General features: G+C 40.5%; 1 protein-coding gene across 7 annotated transcripts in view; it reads left to right on the top strand.

Annotated features, from left to right (window-relative positions):
• Positions 1-20340, top strand: part of CRIM1 (cysteine rich transmembrane BMP regulator 1) — a 208363-nt gene that overhangs the window by 133263 nt on the left and 54760 nt on the right. For all 7 annotated transcript variants that reach the window (XM_051842985.2, XM_051842986.2, XM_051842989.2 and 4 more), the window contains one exon: positions 161-358. In XM_051842985.2, coding sequence (XP_051698945.2) covers positions 161-358 — 198 coding nt within the window. The remainder of the gene's footprint in view (positions 1-160; positions 359-20340) is intronic.

Here is a 20340-nt window from a genome sequence, read left to right as displayed (position 1 = left end):
ACAGACCCCTGGGGACACCTTGGGTAACCCTGAGCTGCTGATGGTCACAGCTGGAGTAGAACTCCTGATGACTAGACCCTGGGAGCAAATGTCTGTAGATGCAAGCTGAAAGAAGGTATACAATATGCTCAGTCTCACTCTGAACTCATTTTTAATTTAGATCCAGTTTACCCTTTTAATAATCCCGCTGGCTGCTATGCCAATGGTCAGATCCGCGCCCACGGAGACCGGTGGCGGGAAGACGACTGCACGTTCTGCCAGTGCATCAACGGGGAGCCCCACTGCGTGGCCACGGCCTGCGGACAGAGCTGCATGCACCCCGTGAAAGTGCCCGGGGAGTGTTGCCCAGTGTGTGAAGGTAAACCTTGCAGATTCTAAGGAGTCCCTGGCGAGCGCCTCATGTTGGAGAAGCTCCTACCAGGATGTTCTTGTTTGTTTTTTATTTCTCAGGCATAATGTCTGTTTCATGCTGTTACCAGTTGCAGATGGATTTGTTATACAACCCAAACCCATCATTTGGGGGAAACATTACAAATTTAAAATGAGAGTAGGGTAGTCTTTATTTTATCACTGCACATATGCTTATCTGAGTGTTTCACAGGATAAGAATATATGCATTTTAAATCAGTTCACTTCAACCCTAGTTAATACTTAAAGGTCAGCACAACAAAATAATACAGGAAATAAAACCCACACATCAAGCCTAGCGTATTCGATCTGTGACGTTTCCATAAGCTCAAGTGTTCTGGGAGCTGGAAGGAAAAACTGGAACCAAAGGCAGTTTCTGTTGTGCAGTGCCCTCGCTCTGACATCCTTCCTACTTCTAATGGCATGAGATCTGTGGCCTTGCAAGTCCTCTAATGCATTTGCTTATATCTAGGTTGCCTGCGTTTCCTACCTGTCTTTCTATCCAGTGGAGAGAAACTTGAGGTATCCAGGAGTAGATTTTCTGCCCCAACTCCTATTTCAATCCATTTCCTCAATCCCAGGAGGATTCTTTGCAATTTACTCTCTCTCTCTTTTTTTAAAAACAGACTTATTTATTTGAAAGGCAGAGTGACAGAGGATAGACAATGACAGAGAGAGATACTCTCCATCTGCTGGTTTATTCCCCCAAATGCCTGTTTAACCAGGGCTGGGCCAGGCCAAAGCCAGGGGCCCAGACCTTCATCTGGGTCTCCCAGGTGGGGAGCAGGGGCCTAAGCACTTGGTCCATCATCTGCTGCCTTCCCAGGCCCATTAGCAGGAAGCTGAATCAGAAGTGCAGAGTAGCGAGGGCTGGACCCAGGCACTCCGACGTGGAATGTGGCCTTACCAAGCAGCGGCTTAACTTCCTATGTCACAATACCTGCCCCATCATCTCACGTCACTCTTAATCTTCTATCCATGCCTACTCAAACAGACAAGGGCTTGAATATTTTGTATGACAGATCCAATAGAGAGTATCCATCATTAAGCACATTTGATGAACTAACATGCATCAAAAATGAATCCGTGTTGAAGATGGGTCCATGTAGACTTTTTAAAAGCAGATATTAAGAACCGACAGATCCCTCTAGAAAGGCAGCTAAGTAGACTCAGTCTTTTAAGTATCGAGAAGTTCTTTGCTTCCATATGAATTTTAATAAACTCAGACTTGGGAGTTTGCTTGACTGCTTTCATTAACCTCTGAGGGGTTGGACTTATTAAAGACCTTAAAAATCATATAAAAATGTAAGTCTCGTTCTATTGACATCACCAATTCCCTCACCATTACTCTGCTCAGAGCGCAGCTGCCACACTCCAAAACTTTATAGCTTCCAGATGACCGACTTTGTGAAAATCACCCACCCCTCACACATAGACTCCTCCTATCCCCTGAAGGCAGCGTTTCAGTGCTGACAAAAGGAGTTTGTGGAAATATGTATAATAGTTGTAGCATGGACTTCACAGGAAAGCGTGCCTGGCTGATACAGATAAAAGTGGGAACACCTAGCCCTAAGAATTAGGAGCAAGCTATTGTCAGCTGGAAATACTGAAGTCCAAATGTTGGGGTTACATTATTGCAAGAAAAATTAAAAGCATAAATATGTAATCCAGTCAACAGTAGCCTTTAACCTTGTGGGTCTTGCATGATAAATTCAAAATAGGACTTAAAAACCTTATCAAAATGAGATCTCTCCTCCAAAAGGAAAGGTAGGCAGCTCCTTTTGCACTGATCCTCGCACTTGTTAGCATCTCCATCGTGGTGCGTAGAGAAGGGAAGTGTTGGTGAATAGAAAAACATGTGAAACTGACTGATTTATGTCACATAGGTGTTTGGACGGGAGTGAATTTAGTCTGGTCTCTGCAACACCTGCACAGAGAAGTAATCCAGTATTTTACTGTTTGAGAAAAGAGTTACAGTTTTGTGGAGCCATTAATTCCAAAAAATTAATTAAGAACCTCCTGTAGTCCAGATAGAGCAAAAAAGAAGTGAGACAGCTTTAACTGCAAAGACCATACTTAAGCTAAGCTTTAAATTAAACCAGATGAAAAATAACGTTCATGTAGGGGTACTGTGTGGCAAGTACTTTTAAGTTCGTACCCGATTTCATCTAAGGTTCACAACACTGTGCTGCATGTCTTGCCAGCCCATTTTAGAGATGAGGAAATTAAGGTTTAGGGGAGTTTAGATAATTTTTCCCCCCAGGTTCAGCTGCTGTTATTTACTTGAACTGGCATAAACTGAAGTCTGTCGGATTGAGCTGTATTTTCTTTTGCCTGCCTGCTCACAAATGTCATCTCAGCTTATGTTGCTTTCTGTTGCTAGTTCCTTTGTTGATCTCTATTCATCTCTGCTATGGGTGTCGTGCCGGGGAGAGACTGGAGCCTGATGGCAGGGAAGGAATTCATTTCACATTTGAACCTTACATCAGGTATTTTGGATATGATCCCTGCTAATTTGAGGACCATGGAAGGCTACCTTGGAGATGCCTTCCTAAGTTTACTTCTGCCTCCTGTCCAGGCAACCCCTCCACTGCAACAGAACTCAGCGTCTGCATCATTTCCACTGTAGGATTCCGCTGGTCTCCTTTCTTCTCTCTTTAATGCTATCCCCCTTAACCTGTCTTCATCAAACCTTTCAAAGATTTCATCTTGTTTTCAGAGAATGAATACATCTTATGTTTCTTTTTGTTTTCTTTTTGTTTTTTGTCAAGTAGTGAGTTTCATATTTGCAATACTTCATTTTAAGATATAATAGAAAAATTATTTTTGTACAGGATCAAAATAAACCACATACTAAAGGGTTATGTATTATGAATAATAACAAACATACAAAATAGTAAAAGGTGAGTGGATCTTACTGCTTACTTTACAGAGCCCAGAAAAGTATATGGAATCATTTGAAAATATTTTTCTTATTAATCACTAGCACACTGGAATAAAATTTCATGTGATTTCAGAATAGCAAAAGGATTGTATGAAATTTAAAAAAGAAAAAGCAAAGTGTTAATGTGTAAGAAATAAGCAGTCAGTCAAAATTATTTAGAGAAAAACAGAAACTCTGGAATTTATGCAGCTTACCCACATGATAAATTCCTCTGTACACAGTTGCATAACAAGTATTGGCCCTGGCCCTATTAGCTACAGTCTCAAGGTACATAGTCAGAGTCCAAAATTAAATGAAAAGACCTCACACCAGGATTGTGGTTTTAGATTCTTTCTAGATAAATTATTGCATTACCAAATACGGTGTGTTTGGCCCTGCCGGGAGGAAGAAGCTCTTTGTGGCTGTTGCTTTTGAAGATACATACCTTCCAAGTGACAGCATAATATGCCTGATTACTCCCACTGGGCTGGAGGACTGAGGACTTGAACCTGGGGGGCCCTTAAAGACTAGCCCATTATTTGACAGCTAACTTGATTTCTAAGTGCCTAAGTGCTTTTTAAATTGGCACTTAATGCCCTCATGATGGAGTCTTAGCAAGTTATTGTCAACACCTAATTCAGGTACACAGATAAGCCATTCTGGTCTGTAACTGATTTTATTCTCATATTTTGCTTTCCTGCCTTGTCTCTGAATCATTGTGTTAGTCTCACTATTTTCATTTTGTGATTAAGGTGGAAATGTATAGATAGAATAGCATATCAAGTTTGCAATTTAGGTGTACGGCGGAAGGAGCTGGTGTTGTGGTGTAGCTGGTAAAGCCACCACTTGTGATGCCAGTATCCCATATGAGTAGCAGTTTGGGTTCTGGCTGCTCCACTTCCCATCCAGCTTCCCGCTAATGGCCTGGGAAAGCAGCAGAAGATGGCCCAAGTGCTTGGGTCCCTGCACCCACATGTGAGGCCTGGATTGAAGCTCCTGGCCCCTGGCTTCAGCTGGCTCAATCCTGGCCACTGCTGCCATCTAGAGAGTGAACCAGCAGGTGGAAGATCTCTCTCTCCCTTTCTCTCAAATAAATAAATCTTTTTTTTTTTTAAGTGTACAGATAGAGGACAAAAGCTTGTCTTTCTAAAAACTAAAAACAATAAAGGGAAGGGCCCCAGAATTAGGTCTTCATCCACATCTAGCACCATTTGCCTCGCCTTATTCATTACTATTAATGACCTCAGCTAAAACTGATTACGTACGTACTGTGTGCCAGATTAAATGTTGTAATGCATCAGCTCGTTTGATCCTCACCTGTCCCTACAGTGTGGCTGCCTTCATCCTGATTCACCTTGTTCTGCACGGCGTGGCCCCCTGTGCACCAGGACTCTACCCTATTCTTTTGAATCCCTAAAATAGCATCTGCATATACATAGATGCTAAAAAACTGTTCATGAAGAAATAAGTGAGGGCAGGAAGGAAAAGGGAAAGTCTGGAGTAGGAAGCCCCAACCGTACCCTTCCTGTAAATCTCCTTAGCTGAGTAAGGTCCTGATGTAGGGTTACCTTAACCAGAGTCTACAAAGCTTATGGTCATTTGCATAACTGAACGGTTGAAGAAAGAATAATGTTAAGATACCTGTAATTTGAAAACATACTTTTTTAAAAAGATTTTATTTATTTGAAAGAGTTACAAGAGGGAGTTCTTCCAAACACTGGTTCACTCCCCAAATGACTGCAATAGCCAAGGCTGGGCCAGGCCAAAGCCAGGAGCTTCTTCTGGCTCTCACATGTAGGTGGCAGGGGCCCAAGCATTTGGACCATCTTCCACTGCTTTCCTAAGTGCATTAGCAGGAAGCTGGGTCAGAAGTGGAGAAGCCAGGACCCAAATCAGTGCCCCTGTGGGATGCTGGCATCATAGGTGTTGGATTTACCCACTACACCACAACACTGGCACTGAAAACACCTTTTGAGAACAGAAATAAGAATGTTCTATGAGTCTGTTGGACATGCAGTGGGACCACACGTCTATGGCGAATTTGACCCATTGGCTTTAGGTTGACTCGCTCTTCTAAGGGGCACTCAGCTCTCTGCTCTACCCCAGTGGCAGCTGTGGGATCTGCCAAGTCGGGTGTATAACCTGCAGTCTGTTCTCACCCAGTCAGCCCCTGAAGTGCATCACAGAATTTCAGTGAGGCTTCCTCAGACCCTGCAAGGCTAATGCTTGTGTCACATATGTACTGCTTTAAGGACTTGCCTTGTGCATGTACAGGTGCCACTGCATTGTTATTGCAGTTATTACACTTTTAACACTTTTAACAATTTTAATGTCATAACTAGGCATTTAGAACAACTTGTTAATTGTTTTCCAAAATTATCAAGTATCAAGGCTGCCTAAGCTGATCATTCGAGTGCCATTTCTATTAAAAACCTGTTTTGTAGTTGAAGGTAAGATACAGTGTTAGGAAGGGAAATTTTGACTACAAGATATATATGACATGGCCCTGTTGACTCAAAAATACAAGGAATGTGGACAGGTGTGTTACCAACTTACCGTTACTGTCACTTAGAAGTCTTGAGGGTCAGAGCTCACCTTGGGCTGGGCTGGCCCTCCCTGGGTAACCACTATGGCCTGAGGGTTCAGAGCCTCCTGCAGAGAGGAGTTAAGAATTTCAGTGATCTTGAGGTTTTTGGAGCCAGCACCAAGAGCATCACTTTACGAGAACTAGGAGTAACTTAGGTAATACTTGAAAAGGTCATACTCAACGATATTCTTGGGTTGCCAGTAAGTAAATCCCATTTTTGTGATTGGATGAATGGATAGTTTCCTTTCTAATAGTTCTGCTTCTCTGTAACCAAAGCAAAATTGTTTTTCTTTCACAGACAGGAAATCAAGGAGTGATTTGTAGATTGTCAAGGCAGTGATGGGCATATGTTGTGGTATTTAAAAATGTTTTCCATGATACCAAGTTAAAACAGTGTTATTTTCAGAGCTGTTGTACACTGGGGTGAGTTTCAGGCAGACCTCATAGGTCTGCTCACCTGCACTTAATCAGCTCTTGGAGTAGAAGAATAAAGAGACTTCACTGCGCGTGGATTCTTTCTGACTCTCTGGATTTAGGGAGGAATGTGATTGAACGGAAGATCAGCTGTCCTCCTTCCTGCCACCTGACTTTCTTCAGTCCGTTAGCTGGGGAATCCTAGTCCTACTTGGGAAAGTGTTGAAGCTCTGGTTTTAGGCATGTTTGCAGCTACGTAAGTTTGGTAAGCCACTTCCACATCAGCTCACCCCATGATAAATTGCATGCTGTGCTCCTCTAACCAACTGGAGGCCTGCGAGCTGTTAGATGTGCTGCCTTCCTCATCATCAGTCCTAGCCCTGTATATTCTGTCCCAGGAATGCTGATAATATAGTTTGAATCAGGCTGCCCTTAAGATGAGATTTCCACGGGATTGCCAGAAAAGTCTGTACCAGGCACGTATCTGGGTGGGAATTCCTTGAAATAAGAAAAATGTTTCCAGCCCTGCCCATAATGCTTCCTCACTGAACAGTCTCTCAGATGATTAAGCTACTGCTTCAGTGGCAAGGAGTCAAACATAGTTTGGCTGACCCAAGAGAGGCAGTGAAGTCAAAGATACCACAGGGTCACATATTATTAACATTCTGGTACACAACAGGGATCAAACCTCATTTTATGGGTGGTATTGCTTCACTGCCATATACCATGCTATTATTAGTAAGCCACAAATAATAAAATGTTCGTAATATCTTGAAGACTGTTAGGCATGCTGTTTCATCCTTTAACTCTAAATGTCCTGGAGACTAGTTCCATAAATGGAAATTAAAATATAACATAGCCTGTTTTCTGCTTGTCCAAATAAGGTCATATGTGGAGTAACAACTGTGTAGCAAATGACTCTGTTGACCTAGGTCTTCAACCTAAGCGTCAGAAAATCATCAATAATGAAAACTGCAGTATTTTAATTTGGTCATTTCAAATAGCTTTAGCTATTTAAAATAACTTCAGGATGTAGATGGAGTAGATGTAAAAGACATTCCTACCTGACAGTAACATATCACTTTCAAAATTTTATGTAATTTTTATGGCTACACAGAATGCATTCCATATGAGTGGCTGTTTTTACTTGTTACATCTACCATTTACGTTAATAGTTAAACAATTATGAAGATAAATGTTGTGGAAGTAGTTGAGTTTCAGAAGAAGTGGTTGTTCTTGCTTGTAGCCGGAAGTCCTGCTGATTCTCGGAGTCTAACATGTCTTTGCTTGTGTTGGTAATGCCTTGCACTTTGCACTTGAGGTTTGGTAAGGCTGACCAAAGTTTTACAAATAAAAATGAAGGTTGGCCTTAAAGTCTGATGAGATGATCAAACTGAACAATGCCTTAAACATTCAGAATTGTTCAGAGCTGATCTGAAATACTTGATCAGAAGATCCTCTGCTGTTGAAGTAGTGTATAAAGGGGTGCATTACCCTTTTTTTTGCCCCTATGGGTACTTCCCATACCTGAAAGGACGCTGTTGCTGGGAGTCTCATAATTTTCTTACTAAGATAGTAATTATATCTAATAGATCAGACTTGGGCCTGCTAATTTTCATCTAATCAACAGAGGCAGGAAAACATAGTCTGGAATGCTAACTATGTGAATGAAAAATATTTAGTCATTCTTGAAATGATAGGAATGTTTTTCCAACAAGCTTAAATAAACACAATCTCTTTTGAGACTGTGTTAAACTTTTTTTGGATAAGAGACAACTCTTAGGCAACCAAACAGAAGTTAATGAAGGTTATTAAGAGACGTGCCCTTCAGAAAAGGCTTGCCGGGCCTTAACAAGAAAGATTCCACCTTCTGTAAGGTACAACCATCGTAAGTAACAGGACTGGTTTCCCTTTAGCTTTTTGTCAGCCCAATACAATGGAACAGTTTAGTAATCACACTGTCCAACTTTGAACAGATACTTGCTTTGCCTAAAGGTGGCTGTATCAGGCCATCTTATTTTCAAGTCCTATCTTCATCTCTTACCACTGTTTGTCTCAGTCCTGAGCAATGGATTTGGCCCACTGTGCTTGTATTTAAATCACCGAATGAGACTTTTCAGAGGAAGCTTGTTAGTTTAGTTTGTTCCCACTCATACAAGGTCTGACTATATTAATAAATTAAAATTTTAAGGGATTATTTATGTGAAAGGCAAAGTAACACAAAGAGAGAAAGATGGTCCATTCAGTGGCTCGCTCCCCAAATGCCTGCAACAGCCAGGGCAGGACCAGGCTACAGCCAAAAGCCAGGAGCCAGGAACTCCATCCAGGTCTCCTACGTGGGTGGCAGGGACTCAAGTGCTTGAGCCATCATCTGCTGCCTCCCAGAGTGTGTATTAGCAAGCTGGAGCCAAAGTGGAATACTGGGACGTGAACCAGGTACTCCAATCTGGGATGTGTGTTTCACTAGCAGCAGCTTAATCCACTCACTGCACCACAGTGCCACCCCAGGATGTATTAAGATATTTTTAAATATTTCAATATTTACATATTCAAGTGAAGTATTTTTCCTTTCAAAATAGTTATATGGGTGAATTGTGTGCTTATTCCAGGCATGAAGTCTTTCAGAATGTTTTTGTCACTTCTCTTTTGAAACTGACTTTAGAGCTTGCAGCACATTCTTTTGAATATCTTTAGCTTTGTAAACCCCTGACTTTGAAAGTTTATTAGACTGTGGGATATAGCCAAAACCATTCATGTCTAACTCCGGTGAAAAAGGTGAGTGATTTTAGCAGAGTAACCTTGTTTAGAGGAAGCATACAGTGACAGTAAAATAAAGGCATTTTGTCTTCCATGACATAGTAATTTGCTCTGAAAGCAACTCTGAAGAAAAGTTCCAGATAGAATTTTACTGGAACAGCATTTTGGCCCGAGCCTGTAGACTCTAAAAGTGAATGCTTTTACCAATAACATTTATTTGTAAGTGTAACTCCCAGGGTGTTTATTAAAAAAAAAAATCAATTCACCTGTTCCATAGTGTTTTTACGACTTCTAGGGACTGGTAGTGTATACTGAAATGGTCTTAATGTTTTAACATTTTTTGAGGGATTGAAGGTGCTCCATTCAGACATATTATCAAATAAATCATAAAACATGTCTTCAAATAATTTAGTTCCAAAAATAACTCATGAAATAGGTAGCGATTGTAACATAATTAACTTTTAACATTTTAATTCTGTAATTACACTTTTGATTCTGCCACTTTAAACTGTTTCATGATGTAATCTTAAATGTATCTGTGAGAACACAATAATTTCACCTTGCTTAATACATGAGGATTAGCGCTGGAGATAGTGAACAACCCCAGTGAACCATAGTTAAAGGCCTTATTAGAAATACTCTGTGTGCTGTGTCTATCTGATTAACTGTCATGTAACTGTATAAAACAGCTGCTGCAATATTACTGTAAAGTAATAGGACACTCTAAAGGAACAGAAATGTCAAAGAATATGCCTTACCTGCCCAAGGCTCTCCAAATTGTAGGGGGCCACCAAGATGGCAGGAGATGCTCCCTGCATCAACCCCCAGTGCGCAGACTGGGAAATCTGCTCCCAGGGGACATACGGGTGCCAAATGTTGGTCCAGGGATCATACCATCAGTGCCATCATCAGATATGGGATGAGCAATACCAAACATTTAGCATGAGTTGGCAATTCTTCAGAAAACAGAAGAGACTTAATATATCCCATTTTATGCTTTTTTGAGTTTGAGTTGATTATTACCAGTTTGACCAAATTTTTCTTTACATAGGATATCTATGAAGGTAATTCAGAAAGTTCATGGAGATGGAATTAAAAATCCATGCCTATATGGAACCTTCAAAAATTCATGCAAAATGCATATTATCAAAAAAAAACTATACATAGATTTCAAATTCTTTTGCACCAAAATAAAACTTACCTTTTAATTCCGTTTTCCCATGAACTATTTGAAGTACCCTGATACTTGTACATCAAGTGGATTTTACTTTCACAGAGATTAGCTGGATTTATCAGGTTTGCTTGAAATAGAACCTAGTCCAAGGCTTCAGGCCATTTATGAACACAGCATTTATTGCTTGCTGCCATTTGAAAGTAAGATTCTGGTCAAGGACCTAGCTCCTATTTTACAGCACCAGAGTGAAACACATCTAAGGGCCCCCAAGAAAATTAAGTCTAGCAGGGCTTGGTCCTAGGGACCCTGAGAGCCATGTGGCATCCTGGGTATATTTTCCACATTGGCTGCTGGAGCAAATAGGAAGCTGAATTTGCAAACCACTCCTCAATCAGGCTTCACCTTATTTGTTTCTACTTAAAATTTACCTGGGCCCTGCTTCCCCACTTGAAAAGAATATTCTTTCCTGATACAATTTAAGGCTCCCTTGGATCTGTTTTCAAAAGAAATGAGATATTTGTATATGCTTATTGTGGACCATATATTCATCAGCGGACCATGTCTACCCTCTGCCCATTCCTGAATGTTATGCTGCTGTCTAGACATGTATGCAGCTTGGCCACCAGTTGGAAGAAGAGATCTTGTTTCATCTTAATTGGAAAACTATTGCCCCACATATCAGCTCACTTTTAAAACAGTTCAGGAAGTCTCTGTTCCTTAGTGGAGCTGAAATTTGTTCAGGGATAATAAGCTGTCAGTTTCTGATGGCCTCAGGCCTTGGATAGTGAAGAGGGATCAGCAAGCTTAGATCTTTTCCAAAACTGACTTTCTCATCCTTTCTTTTGGAACAAAAATTTTAAAAGATTGCACAGTTATTTTATGCCAGATGAACCGAATATGGGGTGCCCCCACCTTCCTGGTACACAGATAACCGAAAACATTATTCTTTGAGTGAAACACGACAATAGTTAGAAAGGTACTGGCTGAACATACCCTTATGGTTGACCTAAATTTAAGATCACTTAAACATCATACTTAAACAAGCCAGTCCCAAAAGGACAAATATCATATGTTCTCCCTGATCTGTGGTAGCTAATAGAGCACCTAAGAGGTAGTCTATGGAAGTGAAATTGACACTTTGAGATGCAGTGACTCTGAACAGCCCTGGTCTATGAAAACTAAGATCTGTCTGCTCATAGATAACTGTAGGGGATGGGGCTTCCATGTCTTCTTTCAACTTAAGCATGGCAGAACTGCTGGCAAACATACCAACGTAGTATAAACGATGCTGTGATGAGCTTGCCCTTGTCCCTAAAGATCTAGTAAGGCCCCCTTCCTGAGAGAGGAAGAGCGAGGTCAGCCAGGCACACAGAATCATTGTTTGAACTCACACTGGATAAGCTGATGACTGAGAAATTTCTGTTCTCTTGGAGACACCACAGACATAGTCAAAAAGTGAAACAATGATATCAGACTGCTACTCAGCAAATATGAAAGGCGCCAGTGGCTGGTCACTAACATGATCCAAAGCTTACCAGACCATGTGAAAAGACATCACAGACCACCCACCCCCCCACGTCCAGATGCTTTCATGTCCTGAGTGGAGACAGAAAGTGATGCTTTAAATTACAATGGTCAAAGTACAGAGTTATGAACCAGTTGTCATAGGAGTGGATCCTCGTAATTCATAAATTAGCTGTTACCTGAGACCAGTTCATGCTCCAAAAGATAGGATCATTCTTTTAACAATAATTGTTGTAACAAGTAACATCCTCATTGCCCTTAGAGTTTATAGAATAGTCTCCTCTTTAGTGTCTTGTGTGAGTTTTACAGGAATATCGTTGAGTGAGAATCATAAGTATTCCTCTTTTATAGAAACCTAGAGAGTCTGGTCATCACCTATTAGATAATGAGAGAACAGGGACTCAAGCTAAGTTTTCAGACTCCAAATCCAGGATCTTGGCATTGCCTCTCTTTATGTTGTTTGAGTGCCAGAGAGAAAGACATAGTTCACGTTTACCAGTTTATTCCCCAAATGCCTACAATGGTCAAGGCTGGGCAAAGCCGAAGCTAGGAGCTGGAAACTTACTGCAGGACTCTGATGTGGATGGCGGTTACCCAACTATTTGAGCCATCCCTGCTTCTTCCAGTGGTCTGCAATAGCAGGAATCTGGAATCGGTAGCCGGAACCAGGCTTTGAACCCTGGTACTCTGATGTGGGATGTGGATGTCCCAAATGGCATCTTAATTGTTGTGCCAAATGCTCCTACTCTTGGCCCCTCATTCTGAAAAGAGAAGAAGTGGAAAATAAGACAGTGAATATGAGAGTACTTGATCGTCCTATCGCAAATTCAAAAGGCTGTTCTTGTTCCTAGCTCCCTTCTCATTGTTGAGCTCCTTTGGCTTTGTCTTTCAGCCATGGTTCCCTCCCTGAGGCTCTGCCTGGAATTGTGGTCTTGCTGTTTGACATCTGGCAGAGCTGAATCTGTTTCCTGCTTCCACTTGTCCCTTCCTGCTTAACACCCCCCATCCCCAACCCACCCCATTCTAGAGACATCTGAGAGCCGTGGGCTGCTTATGGCTTTTTCTGTCCTGTGAGGCTTGCCTTCTGCCCAGCCTTGTTCACATCCAGGCAAACAGTGAACTCAGGGCCCTGAAATTGGCACTCAAGTCCCTGCTGAGTAGAATAAACGGGCTGCTCATCCCCCATCAAGTGTGACAGACACTGGGATACCATCACCAGCATTTTTGCATTCTGATCTGGACGCTTTTCTTCTCATTCTTACCAATGTTTGCTTAATCATTGATAAATTTGCTGTACAGTTGGCAAAAGTGCCCATACTTCATGCAGTACAAGATGAGTTCCAGAGTTGAATGAGTGCCCAGCTATTTTCAGGACTATTTTAATAACATTTCTTTTTTATTTCATGCTACCAAAGAGTAGGGTAGTCCCAGAAATGAAAAATTGAAATTGGAGGCATCAGATTTTGTTAGAAATTGTGATGGGAAGACTTCTACAAAACTTTGTTTTCTTTTGTGCATTCTTAAGCCAAAGATATAGATCACATTTTAGCACGTCAGGAAACTGTCGTCATTAAGTGTCTCATTCTAGACTGCTTGGATTTTTCCTCTGTTTTCACTACTGTAAGAGTTTTAGGTTTATAGTAGCTTTCATAGCTAAATTACTGCTCGAGTGGAGTTCATTTATCGATACCTGTTATGTATGAGGACCCTAGTAAACTTACGGTCCAATCGTCTAAAATCATATTAAAATTTTTTTTATTTGACAGGTAGAGTTATAGACAGGCAGAGAGAGAGAAAGAGAGAAAGGTCTTCCTTCCATTGGTTCACTCCCCAAATGGCCGCTAAGGCCGGCACTGTGCCAATCCAAAGCCAGAAGCCAGGTGCTTCTTCCTGGTCTCCCATGCAGGTGCAGGGGCCCAAGCACTTGGGCCATCCTCCACTGCACTCCTGGGCCACAGCAGAGAGCGGGACTGGAAGAGGAGCAACCGGGACTAGAACCCGGCGCCCATATGGGATGCCAGCACCGCAGGTGGAAGATTAACCCAGTGTGCCATGGCTCTGGCCCTAAAAGCATATCAGAGATTCAATCTTTTAGGTGTAATATTCAGTGGAGACGTCCCTTTGTCAAGTAACATGCCCTGTCTTTAGATATGTAGATAGCCTTTTCCTTCCTTCTTGTTTATATATTGAACAGTACTAAGACACATACTGTGCTACAGGCTGAGGTTATATACAATGAGTAGAAACTTTTCCCGAAGGTAAGGCCCCTTTCCATCCTGATTCTCAGCTATTTCCCAGGGGGCTGGGCTGAACTCTGACCATCTGCCTTCCCCCCAAGTTGAGCATCACTATTAAAATACACACGCAAACACATACAAATGAAGATGGCACAGTATTTCCAACCAAATGCTACAAGACGTAGTTACTATGAAAATGAACAATAAAAAGAATACTAACAATAAAATATAAGGCAAGTATAGGAGCTCCAGATTATTCTTGGAATCCAGTGATAATTTTGTGAACTGTCTCAAGCTGAATTCCTGGAAAAAGACATCCCATTCCATATTAAATTTTTTTTAAATTTGTCTTTTGTGGTCATTTCATAATAATCAAAATCATACTACTGTCTTTTCCTATTAAATATGAGACTCATAAAAGAAGAAAAATATGTCCAAGAGCCAAGATTCCTTGGAAAAAGTATACAAAGTTAATAAATAGGTCTAAAATAAATATATGGTTGCTTCTCTATCTGGCCACAAAATAATACAAATCTTGGGAACATTTTCACACCATTCATTTTAAAATAAAACAAAGAAACTTCTCTGAGATAAGTATTTCAGAAATCACAAGGCTGTAGGTGTTGTTATGAGAACTATATACAAAGGAGAGAGGGATAACTAAATATGTCATGGCTGAAAGAATTTGAAAACTCTGCTTGTGAGAGATTTTTTTTCCATGACTTAATGAGATATTCTTAAGTACACATTCATACCCCATGGAAATTCCCACTTCCATATTAGGGATTTTTGTTTGTTTGTTTGTTTTTTGTATCCTCAGTTTGTGTCTCCTTATTGTCTCCAGTAGAGTTTTCCCTCTGGCAACATTTGGGAAAATTTCATCTTTACCCTACTGCTCTTGCCAGGGTGCAGTTCCGTTGACAGTTTGGCGATTTATTGGAGTGGTATTCTAACTTGTTAGGGGTCACATCTGAAAAGCAACCGTGGTAACAGAATGACATATGAAGATACAGCAAACCAGATAAGCTATCTGCTTTGGTTCTGCCTTGGCCAGTCTTATCTCTCATTTTATGACCCTGGACAGGCTACCATTAACTGATGGGGCTGCAGGAGGCCTGACGTAGTTAGCCATTGAGCTGCCATACAGAGTGAGTGAAGTTTCAGAATATTCCCACCGATTCAGTATTCATGTGGCTTCACCAAATCTGGCTCCTCCAATCCTTCCTCTCACCAAGAAAAACAACTTGAGAGAGTGCCTGAATTAAGTCTAAAAAGAGAACGTAATTGTGCATTTTTGTCTCTCACAATCAAGTCAGCAGGCTTGGGAATTTACAGAGAAGAGCTATGTAAAATATGCAAGGCATTATTAAAGCCCTAGAGGAGAAGTAGTAGGAAATAGCAACAGATGGGAATTTATTTCTCTTATTACTCTAACATTTTTTTCACTTATGAAATTAATGTGAGGTGCTTTTTCTAGGTATGTGCCAATAATGAGGTTTTTCCAGAGTTTTCTTGGGGGTTGGGTGAGTATGGATGCATGGGAGTCAAGGGTGCCAGTGCACAGCTGCTAGTCACAGCCAGGCCCTGCTCCAGTAGGCAGCACCCTAGACATTAGAATCAGGAACTCAAGTTCATTAACCCCTGACTGCAGCAATGGTATGCACAGACCCAAGGGGAGGGATTCTGTGCCCTTGCACAATTGTACATGTCCAGAATCACCCACCCATACACCAGAGCTGCAGATTGGCTGTCAGCCTTCCCAGGATTGCTAATCAGAAAGAGTGCTCCACACATTTTCTCAATGAAGAAAATTAATAATTTTATGAAAGGTGACCAGCTCGTAGTAATCAAAGTAATGAGAAGAACCATGTATAGATTAAGTCAAAACCAGAAATTCAGTACAGTAATAGATTAGACCCCAAGTTCAATGCATTTCTTAGCATGTGCTTTAGAAAGCTACTTACACCTGAAATATCAACACTAGTAAATACCATTTTATAAAAGCAAATTGACATAATAATTATATATTTTAAAATAAGAGTCAAAATGTAATTCTGTTCAACTATTCTCCTAAACTCTTTGAACTATATAATGTGATGGTAAGACTGCTGTAGAACTTTAAATTGGCTTCTTAAAAGATTAAATTTGAGTTTTGACTTCTGACTTCCCTTGCAGCTTTTTGGAGAATTTTCCATAAAATAACAAAAAGCAAGAAAGTAGAGGGCTTAGATTAGCTTAACACATTTTTTGCACCTGAATAATCAAATATATGTTATTTTATGGTCTAGTTCTGTGACCTTGGAGTTAGAATCATGATTTTTTTTCTTTTAACTTTATTCTTGACCAAATTAATTATGATCACAGCACCATAATTTCTCCATTGAGTAGATAAAATTACTTCTAGGAAATACTTCAACACCCTTGTAAAATTCTGGTGTGTTTCTAAAATTCTGTAATTCTTAAACATATCAACCTTTTTTTTGAAATATTTTTATTGGTACGGCTTTTGATGGGCTTCCTAGGATATGGGGGGGGGGGGACCTCAGAATTTTCAATATAAAGGACCAATATGTGATTCTGTTACTGCATGTTACAAGAGGTTTCTTTCCAGAATTTTGTTGTGTAGGACTTGGGTTTAAGAATTGGCAGCTAAACATCTGTACTCCTGACATAGTCCAAGGGGCCTTGTGGAAATAGCTCTTCTGGACAGTGCAAGGTGCTTGGAGAGTCTTTAAAAGTCATTCAAGAAAACAGGTCGAGGGAGTAGTGGTTCCCACTCAGAAGCAGAGTAGGGAACAGCAGACTGGATGTAGACATAACAAACACCCATTTTTGTTCTTTATTGCTTCTAGGCTCAGAAACTATTTCTAGAATCCTTCTCCACAAAGAAGCTGTTCCAGGGTTCCCTTTAGAAATAGTTGTAGCCAAAGACAATGAATTCCTGCTGTTTCAAGCCTTCTTCCTTTGGAGGACATTAAGGTATTTCTTCAATTCCTCAGCTGATTCAATACAAGATGAGATGAAATTTCAGGGCGATCCTGTAAGCAGTACTTCACTGGATTTCCCTCGTCAGAACCCCACCTTTGTGTAAGCATTTCCTCGTTCTTCTGAATGAGGAGACCCAAGACCATGAGTCTCTTTTGAAAGAGCTCACTAATATGTCTACCTAACTGGTTTAAAGTGGGACAGTTTTCTTTGCTCCAAGCAAGAAATACCACGTACAGTGACATGTCATTACTTCCAGAAATCTTAGCAGATTCTCTGTTCAACCCAACTTTATTCACTAAACTCACTAAGGACATGGAATCACCACTATCTTCTGAACAGACAGGTACTCTCTGGCACCTAATTTCAGTGCCATCCTCTATATAATACAGAGCACAGACATGTAGGATTTAAGTGAGAATCTGAGTTTTCAGGCCAAGAAGCATCAAGTACTTTCCATATTCAAAACACTGTTGCTTATACTAGAGAAAAGTATGGGATAATCACAATTCCTGACAAATAAAAGTGAAGATATTCTAACTTTAAATGAGCAGAATGCACACTTGCCAGCCGTCACAAAGGTTTCTTCAAGCTTTCTTCTGTAATTGCATGAAAAGTGGTCATACTGTGGTACCACGATTCTAAATCCTTTCAAATCTCTTCTCTCAACAAGACCCTCCTGGAGTGAAACTATGTGAAAAATCCAACCAGCTTGTCATCCTTATTCTTTTAAGGACTATAAATGCAGTGTTGGTGTTCAAAGCATTAATTCTGACACCAAATATTTTACTCACTTTGGAGTTCATAATTTAGAGTAAGAAATTGAATTTCAGTTGTCTTGCAGCATAGCCTTCTCAAAAAAAAGCTGCCCTGATGTTAGTGATAGCAGCAGTTCTGAAAGATTACACATTAGTATGTTGAACTGAAAGCAAATTCTTGGATCTGTTTAATGATAATATCAGATTTTGTGCTGCATCATTTACAGGTACATTTTTCTGTTGTAATGTTCACACAGAAATTAATTACCGTGGATATGACATCACATGGTAGGATACTGAGCACTAAAATGTCAGCAGAGTAAACAAAGGTGGTAGAATGTAATGTGTGGCTTCAGGTGGAAGGGTAGAGACAGCTAGGCAAATGTACCTATTTCAGATCAGTAGCCACTCCTGTGACATGGGAAAACACCAGTAAGGACCCAAGACACTTGCAGCACCACCTCCAAAGACTTTGAAATCTGTTCCACTTGCATCTGAATAAGAAAATAATACTTATTTGTTGCATGTAATGAAACAAGATACCAAGTATTAAAATGCCTCTCTAAAAAAATTTAGTCTTCAAATTTTTTTTAAAGATTTATTTACTTATTTGAAAGGCAGAGGCAGAGAGAAAGAGATCTTTAATCCACTGGTTCACTCCCAAATGGCTGCAATGGCTGGAGCTGGGCCATTCCGAATCCAGGAGCCTAGAGCTTCTTCAGAGTCTCCCACACGGTACAGGGGCCCAAACACCTTGGCCATCTTCCACTGCCTTCCCAGGCCATAGCAGAGAGCAGGATCGGAAGTGGAGCAGCCAGGACTCGAACCAGCGCCCATATGGGATGGCAACACTGCAGGCAGCAGGTTTACCTGCTATGTCACAGAGCTGGCCCTTCTATTTTTAATATATTCCAGTGTCTTTTGTGTTCAGCTTGTTCTATTCAGGGGAAACTGAATAGTTACAGATTAAATTGACAGTTTTGATAAATGTTTTTTTGGGTAACTTTTGCTGTTTTAAGTAATGAGGGTTTCAGAATTTGAAATGTACATTTTTGTCAATAGCTTACATGTAATATAGGCCATAAATGAATGGGAAAATATTAACTGAGGCTCCAAATATTTTACTTCTTGGATGCTACCACATTCTCTGAGGCCTGCAAGGCACCCAATGGGACTTTTTTTTGTCCTAAAATAGTTAACATTCATGTTGTAGGACCCCTATATACAGAAAGACCCTTCTTTCTATTTTTTTTTTCCATTTGTTCATCTGAACTGAAGCCATGACACTTAATGTGGTAGAGCAAGATGTGCACGTCTGCCTGCGTGCCTAGCTGATGAAGCCCTCGAGAGAGAACTTGGGACTGCTCAAGTCAGTGTTGTGCTTCTGATCCTCAAACAACCCAGTCCATTTTTTTCCTTTTACTTTCTAGCCATGGATCACTACCCTAATCTCATATATTAATCATAATATGTTCTAAATTATGGCACCCACGTCACTATTGAGGAAAAATATCATTTAAAAGTAGAAGATCATCTTAGATAATGCATTCTCCTAACAAGTCACCAGAATTCACTGGAAGTAAGATTCCCTACTGCCCTATGATTATTGTGCATTTTTCAGTGTCAGTTTAATCCTCCAAAATATGTTTTTCTGTAATATATTTTCTGAAGGCAGAAGTTTCTCATATGCTTCCCATCTTAAATGTCAGTAAGGAGTATAAGGTTTTGGCCTGTGTAAATATGCTGAAGACATTTCTTTACCCACAAGCCATCCACTGAAACAGTGCAGGAGGAGTTCAGGATCCATCCTTAGTCCCTGGTCTAATAGCTCTAGAATCTAGAACTGCTTCCTCATGGAGATAACCTGTGGGATGGTTGATTTAAAGCTGATACAATTCTTCAATTCTCTGTCTTATATTTGTGGTTAGAATAATTTCGACCAAACATTGGCAACTTTCTGGCTAAAGTCTGCAATAGAACCATTATCTTTGGGGAATAAAAGTGGTAATAAAAGAAAAACGAATAGCTTTGAAAACTAAAGATGCTTACAGTAAATTTGAAGAGACTGTAGGAAAGCAGCAGTAAAATTCAGAAGCTAATTCACTATGTCTTCAAACCTGCCTAAACTTTAACTACTTTTTTATGTCCAGAGTGATCTGTCAGAAAGAATTCTTTGGTCATTGAAGGAAATTAGAAGTGTTATAGCAATGGAAAGTTTATATATTATAAAAAAAAGCTGTGGTTCAAAATGTATGTTGTAATAAAAATAGAGAATGTGCTATAGTTACATCTGTGTTTTTACTGGGAGAATGCTGACCCAGGCATCCCTGTAATAACTCCTTGCCTGCTACCTGTGAAGAGTTGAATCACTGTCCCCTTTTAGCAGAAAAAAATTTAGAACTCTTGCTCTTAGCAGTGGCAGCTTAAAACACTTATTTTGATGTCTCTTCCATAGCAACGGGGGCTGAAACTTGAGAAGACAGTGTGGACTAATGGACAGAGTGTTGGACAGGAGGTCAGCAACCTCTGTTCTGTTCTATTCCCAGCCTGCTACTGGGTTGCTATGTACACTT

The sequence above is a fragment of the Oryctolagus cuniculus genome, chromosome 2 (genome assembly GCF_964237555.1).
Source record: "Oryctolagus cuniculus chromosome 2, mOryCun1.1, whole genome shotgun sequence".
Taxonomy (NCBI): domain Eukaryota; kingdom Metazoa; phylum Chordata; class Mammalia; order Lagomorpha; family Leporidae; genus Oryctolagus; species Oryctolagus cuniculus.
The sequence above is the reverse complement of the archived record's forward strand: the minus strand, read 5'-3'. Positions and strand labels throughout refer to the sequence as shown.